The 12,490-nt window shown below is 50.9% G+C and overlaps 1 protein-coding gene across 1 annotated transcript in view; it reads left to right on the top strand.

Annotated features, from left to right (window-relative positions):
• The window catches only part of LOC133362577 (ephrin type-A receptor 4-like), a 37,716-nt gene extending 30,898 nt beyond the window's left edge, over nt 1-6,818 (top strand). The window contains exons 19-24 of the mRNA XM_061581514.1: nt 86-423; nt 1,258-1,423; nt 3,332-3,478; nt 4,330-4,393; nt 5,633-5,714; nt 6,697-6,818. Of these exons, the coding sequence (XP_061437498.1) occupies nt 86-423; nt 1,258-1,423; nt 3,332-3,478; nt 4,330-4,393; nt 5,633-5,714; nt 6,697-6,818 (919 nt within the window). The remainder of the gene's footprint in view (nt 1-85; nt 424-1,257; nt 1,424-3,331; nt 3,479-4,329; nt 4,394-5,632; nt 5,715-6,696) is intronic.
• The last annotated feature ends 5,672 nt before the right edge of the window (nt 6,819-12,490 follow it).

Raw genomic sequence — 12,490 nt, forward strand, 5'->3', positions numbered from 1 at the left:
GCGGATGTGACGCGGGCCACCTCTGCCCCCTGACCTCCTGGGCGGGTGACGTCATGTCCCCCGGAAGCGGTGACCCCCCCGGCAGAAGTGACGTCATCCCCGGTGGCCGCATTCCCGGCGGAAGTGACGTCTCCCCCTCCGGAGGTTACGTCAAAGTTTTGCGCGGGAATGGCGCGTTTCTCGGCGGGAACCCGTCCCATCCTCCGGCCTGGTACTCCACCCGGCGCTCCCGCTCCCCCCAGCGTGAGCTCGTCGAGGATGGAGGCAGCGGCATGGAGGAGATCGGCCAGCCGGGCATGGGCCGACTGGATCGCCCATCCCGACGTCGGCGGACTCCTGGAGGGCCCCGCAGACCCGTCCTCCGGAAATGGCGCTCCCGCCTCCGGCTCAGCGTCTCCCTCGACGTCCTTCTCCTGGCCCCTGGTGAGCGCTTTCTGTCTTGTCTCCATGTCGGCGAGGTTCTTTGGCCGCTTCTAACACCAGTTGTAGTATTCTTGAATGAGACCGAGACTTCGTAGAGGCCACACGCTTTTATTCCGATAACACTAGTCCTCAGGACTCACTGGGGGAACAGTCCAACCACACAACCTAGGGAGGTACAGCCTCCGGCTCTATTCTCATTTCTCTCCTTCCTTAGCCTACAGCTACTCTGTTACTCTCTTCCCTAGCCTACAGCTACTCAGCTACTCTCCTCCCCTAGCCTACAGCTACTCAGCCCACTCAGTTCCAGCGGGGCGGCATCCTCGAGGCTTGGGGGTCCAGGATCTCCGGCCGCACCTCCTTCAGCTTCTCGTGAGATCGCCCCCTCCGCTCTCCGGGAGCCGTCTTATATCCCCTCTCTCTGAGGGACGGGGGTGTCTCGGGCCCTGGCTCTCGCCAGCCCCCTCCCCTCAGAGCGGTTCCAACCACCTCTCGTCCCTGTCGATCCGGACCGGTCCAGACCGGTACGTACCTCTCCCCTAGCTTGTGTGACCTGTGTGACCTGTGTCAACCTTGGTGTCAACCTTGACCACCACAATTGCACCTGAAGTACCAACCACCCAGAGACAGCACACATGCACTCTCCCACACACTTCACAATCAAGTTTATTTCACAAGTTAAGCCCATTGAGCTAATGAGCTTTTTTAAGGGTGTCTCAGCCAGCAGACATCAGAGCATTCCACAATTACAGATTTAAGAAAACCAAACGCTTAATAAAAAATTATTTCATAAAATAAGGCTCACACTTCTTACATGTTGTGATTTTCAAAATATAGTCCGTCTAAATGATTGTAATTTGGTGCAGGTCCAGCATGAGCACCTCCACTACCGCTATGAGGTGCTGAAGAAGATTGGGGAAGGAGGTCAAGGCCAGGTGATCCGGTGCCTTGACCACATGAGGAACACCCTGGTGGCCGTGAAGATCTTGGTATCACCATTGAGGTAAGAATTCAGAGCGGTGTTGTCACAAGGACGACGTTGTTGTTCAGTCCTTTGCTGTGGGCGGCCGTGTGATGAGGTGGTGACAACGCGTGCCTCACAGAGATACCCCAGTTCGACTCCTGACTCGGGTGCCCTCCTGTGTGGAGTTTGTATGTTCTCCCCCTGTTCTGGATCAGTTCTCTCCTACATTACATTAATTATTCATTTCACTTGGTAGATGCATTCCTGAAAAGTGCCGCGTTAAGGGAAAGCACATTAAGAAAACATAATATCCCCATATATAATGTAACGATAAAGTTTTGCAAGATATAATACACGCACACAGTGATATGAAGAGACCAATAATGGAGGGTATGCTGTCACGTCACGTTATCAATCCGCATTCCGCCTACTGTATCATACCGCTCAGCCGTGCAGTTTCATAGCGGGCACATTCCACGTTATAATGGGGCTTTCCTGCATTAGAACAGATGCATTTCGGATTATAATGGGTGCGGTCCGCGTTATAACGGGAGCCTTCCACGCTATAAAAGGCACGTTCCACGCTATAAAAGGCACGTTCCACGCTTTAAGGAGGTTGTCCCATGTCATAACGGGTGCGTTCTGTGTTATAACATGTGCGTTCTGCATTATAGTAGCTACATCATGGGACCTCCTTTGCCAGGACCAAAAATATACTGGCAAAGGAGGTCCCATGATGTCGCTGCTCACCCCGAGCTCTCATTCCTCTGAATGTGCTCGTCTGTGTGCTGTACGCCTTTTGGCGTCCTCTGGTTTAACACCGTTTTGAGACTAGACTCAACAGAAAGCTCTCTGGTGTGGACCAATCAGTTTAAAAGACAATGCATATATTCATCTTCTTGGTTCTTTCGGTAAAGTCACGTAGAAGGGAAGTAATGAAATAATAAAAATAAAACATAATAAAACAATTCTCACGACGTTTCGGCCACAACGCAAGCAGCCGTCCTCAGGTGAAAACCAGGTCCGTCGAGGCGACAGAGTCTGAATGAAACAGCACACGAGCTTGGAGCATATATATAAGCTGGGCGCATATATGCTCCAAGCTCGTGTGCTGTTTCATTCAGACTCTGTCGCCTCGACGGACCTGGTTTTCACCTGAGGACGGCTGCTTGCGTTGTGGCCGAAACGTCGTGAGAATTGTTTTATTATGTTTTATTTTTATTATTTTATTACTTCCCTTCTACGTGACTTTACCGAAAGAACCAAGAAGATGAATCCCTGCAGTCACGAAAGCTTTAAATCGAAATTTAATGCATATATTATCAGAGTATGTTTTTTGTTTGCATACTGACCACAAGTATTGTGGTTAATTCAGACATGATTCCTTGTAAAGGTTTCAGTTTTTTTTTTACATCTTAACACCTGTTTTGTTGCAAGGAAAAAGGGGAAAATCTATTCTCATATTTTGGTATTGGCAAAGGAGGTCCCATGATGTTCCACGTTATAATGCCTTGCTCTGTGAGAGCCACATTCAGTCACGAATCAGCTATGGCTCAGTCTCTAAAACTCAGGCTCAGCTCCAGCTCAGCCGTGATTGGGCTCAGGCTTGAGCCACTCAGCTGCTGATAAAGATACACGAGTGGCTCAGCCGTGGCTTGGCTCAGCTCCTGGAAATCCTGAGTGTGGCTGGGGCCATGCTTGGAGTCGGCTCAATTCACACATTAGGGAATCACTACGTTAAGACAGCACCTCAAACCCCCCTCTATCCCTTGCTTATTTTATCCTCTTCCCTATCCTTTCTGGAACCTTCCATGAGCGCGCTACTGGAACTCACAATGACATTACACTTGGGGAACGTATAATTATTTAATTCTGAATATAATTTGTTTCTGGTCATTCCTTAAGCAAGTCTAAGTCATGATTCATTTGTGGATTTTCTCTGCACAGCTCCAAGCGTGATACATCTCAGAGAATGGAGATCAAGATGGCTCTGGAACTTCAGGGCGAGGGCAGTGATGCGGACTACAACGTCGTCAAAGTCCTGAACCATTTTGACTTCAGAGGACACCACTGCATTGTCCTGGAGCTGTTGAAGTACGTACCATGTGTTCGCACCGCCCCCCCACTCCCCATAGCGTGGTTAACGTCATTAGCTAAACAAAAACTATTTTATTTAGCAGGTAAAGCCCACTGCCCGATTAGTTATTTTTCACAAGCGGCCTGGCTACAAATGATAGCTCAAAAAAGTGGCTGATGTGGAAATATATGGCAGCCAAATACTCTAAACACATGTTTCTAAATGTGGAGGGAAAAACCAGAGGACCCGCAGAAAAATCCACGTGACCAGGGGGAGAACATGCAAACTCAGAATATACATGCGTCAGGGTCAGGATCAAAGCCCCGATCTCTTCCACAGTATCGCATTGCGATACTGTGGAGCTGTCATGTGCCCCCAGGTGCACTAGAGGCCACTCCTCTTTTCTCAATCAGCGCCGCCCACTTTTATATAGCCACACCTCCACTCGATCAGCAGGTTGGCCGCAGCGTAGTGGTGACGCTTGTGCCCCTCGGTGAAAATCCCTGAGTTTGAGTCTCAGCACGGACGCCTTTCTGCGTGGAGTTTGTATCTCCTAATAGATAACTCCACCACCCGGAAACAGAGCCAATGAAAGCAAGTGGTCAGATGTGCTAGCTGATTCGGTTTATCAGCAAACCAATGACCTAAACCCACACGGAACTATGACTCGTATTAGTCGTGAATGTGCAAATAGAATATTAATATTGTCGTTATCATAATCCACGCAGTATTGCAGGGTATGACACTGACACTGCGTCGTTGTTGTAATTGTTGCTTCTGCCTCTTTCACAGGGAGAGCCTCCATGATGTGATTTCGGGAGGCAGGGCTCCGGCAATTGCACATGGGGATGGTGAAAACTTACACCAGGGGCATACTCAAGTTCCTTTGCCACACCAAGGCCAGGAGCATCATCCATGCGGACATCAAGCCAGTGAGTGGACACAGCATTCAGCGGGACTTTGTTCCGGAGTTGTGTCATTATTGGGGACTCGGACCATAGAGAAAACCGCCCACGTTGGTCACAGGGTCGATGTGTTAGCTCTGTCCGTCTATCTGGAAGGAGACAGGGTCACGTTACCTCTGGTGATGATCCGGTATGAATTAAACTGTCGTGTAGAGTCGTGTCGCTATTGGGGGACTCACCACAGAGAAAACCAGCAATGTAGATCACAGCGTTGCCACAAACTTTGGGAAACACAAACCGGAGCCGAAAAGAATGATTTTCAAAACGTGCCAAACACGCTTTTGAACTGACAGGTGCCCATTGTCGGCTTCCATGCTGTGAATGTGTAATGCGAGCAAGGATTGAGGGGGGGCGGAGTCTGGGTCACGTGGGGAGTGGGTGGAGTTAGGGTCACGTGGGGGAGAGGATTTAGGGAGAGAAACGGAAGGGGAAGGGAGGGTGGAGACGGAGTGAAACACGAGGAGGCCACGCTGGGAAAGACGGAGAGTGTGGCGCGGTCGCCACGCGGTGGGAGACGTTGACACCGACAGCCATCGGTGTCAGACGAAGAGAGCTAACGGGAGCAGTGAGAGGCTAGCTGTGGAAGGGGCAGCAGTGACGCTAGATAGCGGGGCAGCGGTGTGGCTGCAAGGATTGCCTGACGGGGCAGCAGGGAGACTGCATATCGGAGCAGCAGGGAGACTGTATAACGGGAGCAGCCGAGGGCTGTGGACAGGTCGTCGAGCGGGACGCGGGCCCGAGCGAGACGCCGTGGTATCGAGATTCAACGAACCCAATAAAAGACAACGGAGATCGACATCTGAGAGAGAGTCCTTTATTACAAATGGGAAACTTTCCAAATCGTTCCTAAATCCGTGTGCCCTCGAGTGTGGTTTTTGGTTCGTAACTCGTTAACGGGCAGCTGTGAGCAACTAGGATAAGTTGTCTATAGAGCCGCACCCTTTTACTGAGATGGTGCTTTAGAGAGCTTTACATGTGATGAGCCTCGACGAACATCGCTCGCCTTGACGCATTTGAAAGGGGCACCCCCAGTGGCAGCTGTCAGAAAACAGGGAATGTTGCACTTGACTAAAGGTTGACGACGGCGCTATGCCTCACCGAGTTCCCCTGTTTAGTATGTACTGTGGTACGTGATTGATCCACTGCTGGCTGAATGCTATTGGCGTAACCTTCGAGTGTGAATTCCTTCTGCCTCTCTTCCTTTAGAAAAATGTTCCAATCAAGGACACCGTGACCGGCACCATCAGGGTCACGGACTTTGGCACCAGCTTTTTTGTGAAACGTCAACGTAACCTCACCTGGGTGTGAGTTTCTGCGTGTGGGTGTGACTGTGTACCAGTGTGTGTGCAAGTCTCTTAGTGTCTGTACATGTGACAGTGTGTGACAAGGATGCTGTTCATGACATAGTGAGTACACACATACATATACATTTGTTGTTGTTGTGATTGTTGTGCAGCTCTGCATGTTGGTGGGACCCGGCCATTCCAATCTCCGGAGGTATTGCTGGGCTACAGATTGACCTGTGCAGTGGACATGTGGGCACTGGGCTGCACGGTGGCGGAGTTGGTGACCGGCCGGGAATTATTGCAGTCGGACAGCCGCGATGACACCTCCCGTGCTGCATGGAGGTATTTCCAACTGTGCGTTCACCCACTCGTGATTCCCCCCTCCTTCCTTGAAGTTGTCGGCTCTGGGGGGGGGAGGTAGGAGAGGGGGGGGCGATTGGGTACTTGGTGACCTGGCGAATGGCAGCCATCGTATGTTGTGTGTACACGTGTGTGTCTTGTACGTGTGGGGGAAGCAGTGGTGCAGCGGTTAGCGTGCTCAGCTGCAAACCCGGTAATGCGAGTTTGATTCCAAACTCGCATTACCGTTGCTGTTGCTGCTGTTTATACTCACTACTAAAAGCACTTGCCCCTACAGTCTGTTGCAGCTACACGGGTGACCTTTGCCTTTATCTCAACCATGTGCAGATCCTCGGGTTGCCTCCAAGATGTATGATGGATGCAGCTCCTGACGGAATGCACTACTTTGGTGAGTTGAAGGGTGGGGCGAGCAACCGACCGGATTCAGTGTTAGGGTGTAGCCTGGAGCTGTTGTAGTTTTTTTGGGGGGGTGGCCATGGGGGGGGCCTCTTTGTATTTTCAATTCCTTGGGTGAGTGGGTGGGTAAATGGGTGTGTGGGAGAGTGGGTGGGTGGGTAAGTGGGTAGGTGGGCAAAGTGGTGGTTGGTGACTGTGTGTCTCTCCTGCTGTGCATGTCTCCTGCAGATCGTGTGGGCATGATGTTCTACCCAGTCAAGAGAAGGGTGCCAGGGAGCTTGTCACTTCACGGGGCACTCAAAAACCACGACCCGGAGTTTGTTGAATTCATCAGCTCCTGCCTGCGGTAAGAATCATCCCCCACCCCCTCCCCATGAAGATTTCCCCCACCAAGGTGATCAACGATCGCTCTCCTCCGATCAGCAGGAAGATGTGGAGCTGAGTGAACCTGCCGATGACCAGTACCACCGGTGTTGAGATCGCCCTCTTTGGAGGTTCATTAAAGATTCTACTCGGCAGTGCGAGGCTCAGGGCATTTTTAGAGTACTGCGTATTGAAGGATTGCCGCTGATACCACGACTACCGCTGCTGCCGTGCGTTCCTGGACCTCGTGGAAGAAGGGAAGGAACGTCAATGCTCTCACCACGCCTCTCTCACCATGTGCGCCACGTGTGACCCCCGTGTGTCTCTCAACAAATGGGATCCAGATTGTCGCATGACGCCAGCACAGGTGCTGGGTCACAGCTGGCTCCGGACCGCAGCCACCAGCACCACCAGCAACGCCACCACCACTGCTACTCCTGGCAGTGTACAGTGTTTTGGAGCTGCTGAGCGACGGTAAGCCACGATCTGCTTGTCAAATGTTCAAGGCAGTCCATAGGGAGGTGTGGAGCCCGGGGCAAGTCACAATTAAACCGGAAGTATTACTAATAATACAGGGTTGTTTCGGTTAGATCGCGTAGATATACGTGCGTTGTTAAACCCACCATCACGGTGTCGTGCGCATCTCTTTACAGAGCGGAGCCGGCGCTGCCCCCATCCTCCGCGCTCGCCCAGGCCTCTAAATGGAAGCTGACGGTTGTTGTGGAGGAAGTGGAGACCCTGGTGGAGGAGCTGGTGGTGCAGGAAGAAGAGGAGATGAGGGGGGATACAGAGGAGGTATGGACGAAGGAGCAGGAGGAGGAGATGGTGGTGCAGGAGATGGTGGTGCAGGTGGAGGAGACATTGGTGGAGAAGATGGTGGAGGAGAAGGAGATGACAAGGAAAGAGGATCAGGTGATGGTGATGCAGGAGGAGAAGAGGAAGCGAGGGAGTCTGGCCCGCATAGGGAGAACTATCCGTTCACTCCTCCGACGCGTGCTGCTGTGGTGGCCGGTCCACCACACAGTAGTGGTGGTGGTCACGGATCGTTGTGGACCACGACCACTATCACCATACCCACCACACACACCCTGCACCCATTCACCCCCCTGTGATACCCACCACCCACCGCACACCACACATACCCTGCACCCACCCACCCCATGATCCCACCCCCCACCACATTCCACATAAAGGGTTAGGGGTTTAGAGGGTTAGTGATTTATAAAGTTACGGGTTTAGAGGTTTTGGGTTATTTCAGGGATAAGGGGTTTAGGGATTTCGAGGGTTATATGGTTTAGGGGTTTAGAGTGTTAGGGGTTGATTGGATTCAAGAGTTAGGTGTTTAGAGGGTTAGGGTTTGCAATATGGGAACCTCATTTGCCAGTAAAAATATGATAATTGGTTTTTTACCCTTCTATTTTGCAACAAAACTGACACCTTTTTACAAGGAGTCATGTTTGCATAGACCACAATACCTGCAGTCATAATACTAACAAAAGACATAACTCTGATAATGTGCACTGTCCTTGAAGTTGATTGGCCCACACCCGAGACAGCTTTCCTTAGAGCCTAGTCTCACATGGGTTGGACCAGATGACGCCAAAAGGCGTAGTTGGCCACCAGGTTTTCACACATCTCAGGAGGGTTTTTCTCCCACTCCTCTTTGCAGATCTTCTCCAAGTCATTAAGGTTTCGAGGCTGACGTTTGGCAACTGGAACCTTCAGCTCCCTCCACAGATTTTCTATGGGATTAAGGTCTGGAGACTGGCTAGGCCACTCCAGGACCTTAATGTGCTTCTCCTTGAGCCACTCCTTTGTTGCCTTGGCCGTGTGTTTTGGGTCATTGTCATGCTGGAATACCCATCCACGATCCATTTTCAATGCCCTGGCTGAGGGAAGGAGGTTCTCACCCAAGATTTGACGGTACATGGCCCCGTCCATCGTCCCTTTGATGTGGTGAAATTGTCCTGTCCCCTTAGCAGAAAAACACCCCCAAAGCATAATGTTTCCACCTCCATGTTTGATGGTGGGGATGGTGTTCTTGGGGTCATAGGCAGCATTTTTCCTCCTCCAAAGACGGCGAGATTAGGAGCACTCCCTTTAAGAGTGTGCTCCTAATCTCAGCTCGTTACCTGTATAAAAGACACCTGGGAGCCAGAAATCTTTCTGATTGAGAGGGGGTCAAATACTTATTTCCCTCATTAAAATGCAAATCAATTTATAACATTTTTGACATGCGTTTTTCTGGATTTTGTTGTTGTTATTCTGTCTCTCACTGTTCAAATAAACCTACCTTTAAAATTATAGACTGATCATTTCTTTGTCAGTGGGCAAACGTACAAAATCAGCAGGGGATCAAATACTTTTTTCCCTCACTGTAGATATATTTTCCATAAGGAGGGACGTAGGGTGGATGTTTGAATGGCATCTGTCTCAAATTTCTCGATGAAAACATTCGCTACCACTTGCGATAAGGGAGAACCCATTGAGGTACCCTCATTTTGTTTGTAGAATGTACCATTCCAGGTGAAGTACGTGTTGGTAAGGCAGTGCCTCACCAAAGTTGGTACATCAGGATTCAGTCCCTGTTGGACCAAGTTTTCAATGATTGCAATGGTGTCAGGTACAGGTACCTTGGTTAACAGGGAGACTACATCGAAGCTGACAAGCAAATCATCTGAAGACATTGAGATGTCCTTGATTAGAGAAACCAAGTAAGCTGAGTTAAGTACAGCTGAGGTGGACTTGCCCGTGAAAGGAAGCAGGGTCTCAGACAGCAATCGGGCCAGTTTGTAGGTGGGTGAGCTAATGGTGGAGACAATAGGACGGAGCGGGGTACCTACTTTGTGGATTTTTGGAAGGCCATACAATCTGGGTGGTCTCGCAGCCGAAGGTTTTAGAGAGCGCTGCTTGGTCTGATCGATTAGAGAAGTTGATTTAGTGATGATATTGTTGGTTTTTGTGGCTAGGCAGTTGGTGGGATCTCTGTTGATTTTAGTATAGCTGCCATCATTAAGAAGGTCCTGAATTTTGTTGTTGTAAGTGGTTTTATCCACGATGACAGTGGCATTGCCCTTGTCGGCTGAGAGTATGACAATGTCATCTATGTTTTTTTTATTTAGAGAGTTCAAAACGCTCGTCCTTGCTGATGTTGCTAATGGGTTTCTTAGCGTTTTTGAGGATAGCAGCAATTTCAGATCTATTTTGTGCAAATGTAGTGACTAACTCGGAGACGATAAGACTTGGAGACACTTATTTATTGACGTGCACCGACGGAATTAAAACTTAATACTTCGACCATCTATTATATGGCGACGCTACTCAGCCAGGACAGGCGGGAGGCTGCCTGACGAGCGGCGCTCCGAGATGGTGGAGATGGAGATGACGATGAGAAGAATGGCGACGATGGACTACAGCAGCACAACGGGGTTCACATTCCAAACACAGCCCCACGGTGCCCCACAGGGGCCCCTCTTACACCGTCACGTGGACTCGCTCCGCCCTGGTCACGCCCCCTTTCTAGAACCTACGAGCGGGTTCTGGTGGGCCCCTCTGTGACCTTTACCCTAGATCCTGCGCGTGCATATCCTGGCTTGCTGATGACAAGACTGCCGTACGCCACAGATCCTATTTTCTGCCAGCAGCAAATGCTTTGCCACTACACAGTCAATGCCGACTGGGCTGAGATCCTGAACTTGCTAGACTAGAGAACCCGCTTTGATCACTGGCGGGTGCCAGGTTTCAAAACCTGGTTATCCAGCAGCAGCCTGTATCGTGAGCAGCAGCATTCTTTGAATATTCTGTCAAAACAATTTCGATTTTTGAGTGGTGGCACAATTGCTTTCTCATACCTCTGGTGGCAGGAAGAATTTCTACAAGACCGAGTTCTAGAAAGTCCCTTTAGACGATATTTTGGTCTAATCTTCCACATTGGGCAGGTGTTTTAGAAGAGCAAGGAGTACCCAAACTTTAACCCACCACACGCATCTTGCTGCTCGATTGTGGCGTAAACATTTCTACTGCTAGGTGGACAGAGGCAGGGGGTTTAAGAAACTCAACTATTTGTTTCAACTGCTGTGGCAGAAGGGGGGCAGAGGTGCAGTGGAGCAGAAGGGCAGGGCAGCATTGGAGCTGAGGAGCAGTGGGACAGTGGAGCAGAGGGGGCAGTCCGGCAAAGGGACAGAGGGACAGAGGTCATTGGGGCAGTGGAGTAGAGTGGCAGTGTTGTGCAGGAGGCGATTCACCTGAATATATTTTCCCACCACTATTTGTATTTGCTCTGAAGATGGGCCATTCCCCAAAACGTCTCTCATATGTTTGTCCTTGTGTAATGACAGGGTTACACCTGCTGACATGACAAAGTGACACCTGCTGTCCTGGGAAGGCATTTACGGGTACAGCCACAGTAGTAACAGCCAATCAGGGAAGGAGGCGTATCTGGGGAAAAGCAAACAGGTGGGGGTAGCCAAAATGCTCCAGGAACCTGCTCGAAGGTTTCACGAGAGGGCGTGGCTGGAGGCGGGGCTTAGCCACACCTGGGGGAATATAATGGGGAGCGGACCCGGAGCTCGGGGCTCGTGTGGGGTCCTGGGTCCTGGCTGAGGGGACCACGCCGAGTGATTGGCTCTGCGTGCAGCCAGGAGAGGTGTTATTGCCGAGAGTTCTATTCAGTGAGAGGAAGAACCAGTGTTGGCCTGTATTGTGCCCACTGTGAGAAATAAAAAAGTACTCTCTATGTGACGTTTCGTGGAAGTCGCTCATTACACTTGTACTGCCACACACACAGCTGGGACACCTCACATCCGAGCCAAGACATTTACCCAACACAGACAGCACTTGCAAGCAATTCAACGTTATGTTGTGTCATCATGGGTTTATTTCACAAAGTTTACATAGTACCAGCAACAACAATGGTATTGAGCCTTATTCTTTACAGGAGTGGCCCTGGGGCTTGCCACGTGGTAGGTTTCGTCAAATGTCTGTACCAGATCCCTCTAGCTCTCTCATCCTGGGTCAGCTGCCCCTTCCATGTCCTGAAAACCATGGCAAGGTCACCCCATGAGGACTGCCTGGATGAAAACCAGCATGGAAGGGGCCCAGGATGGGGACGGCTATGCTTTTTGGCTAGTCCTGTGTGTGTTTGTTGTGTGAGGTGTCTTGATAGCAGTCGTTCTCCACTGTAGTCCTGGCATCTGCTGCTTAGATTCCTTCCACAGCTGTGGTCCCAGTGGCACCGTCTCTCCGGGGAACCATGTGGTGTGTGTGTGACGTGTATCACGGGGTGTGTGGGTGGGTGGGTGGCATGTATCACGGGGTGGGTGGGTAGTCTGGGGATAGTGGTCATGGTTGGCAGCGATCCACGACCACAACAACCACCCCTACTGTGTGGTGGACATGCCACCACAAAGCAGCACGCGGCGGAGGAGGGAAGTGATCGCTCTCGCCACGCGAGCAAGGCCCCCTCGCTTCCTCTTCTTTCCCTGCATCACCACCTCCACCACCTGCACCTCCTCCACCTCCTCCTCTTCATCCTCCACCACCATCTTCTCTCCATTCTCTGTCTTCTCCATTCTCTCCTCTTGTTGCTCCTCAACCTCCTCGTCCTCCACCACCTCCACCTTCTCCTCTTCCTGTTCCACCTCTGTCTTCTTCTCCATCT

The sequence above is a fragment of the Lethenteron reissneri genome, unplaced genomic scaffold, assembly GCF_015708825.2.
Source record: "Lethenteron reissneri isolate LAM-NWPU_2019-01 unplaced genomic scaffold, ASM1570882v1 scaffold_1533, whole genome shotgun sequence".
NCBI lineage: Eukaryota > Metazoa > Chordata > Hyperoartia > Petromyzontiformes > Petromyzontidae > Lethenteron > Lethenteron reissneri.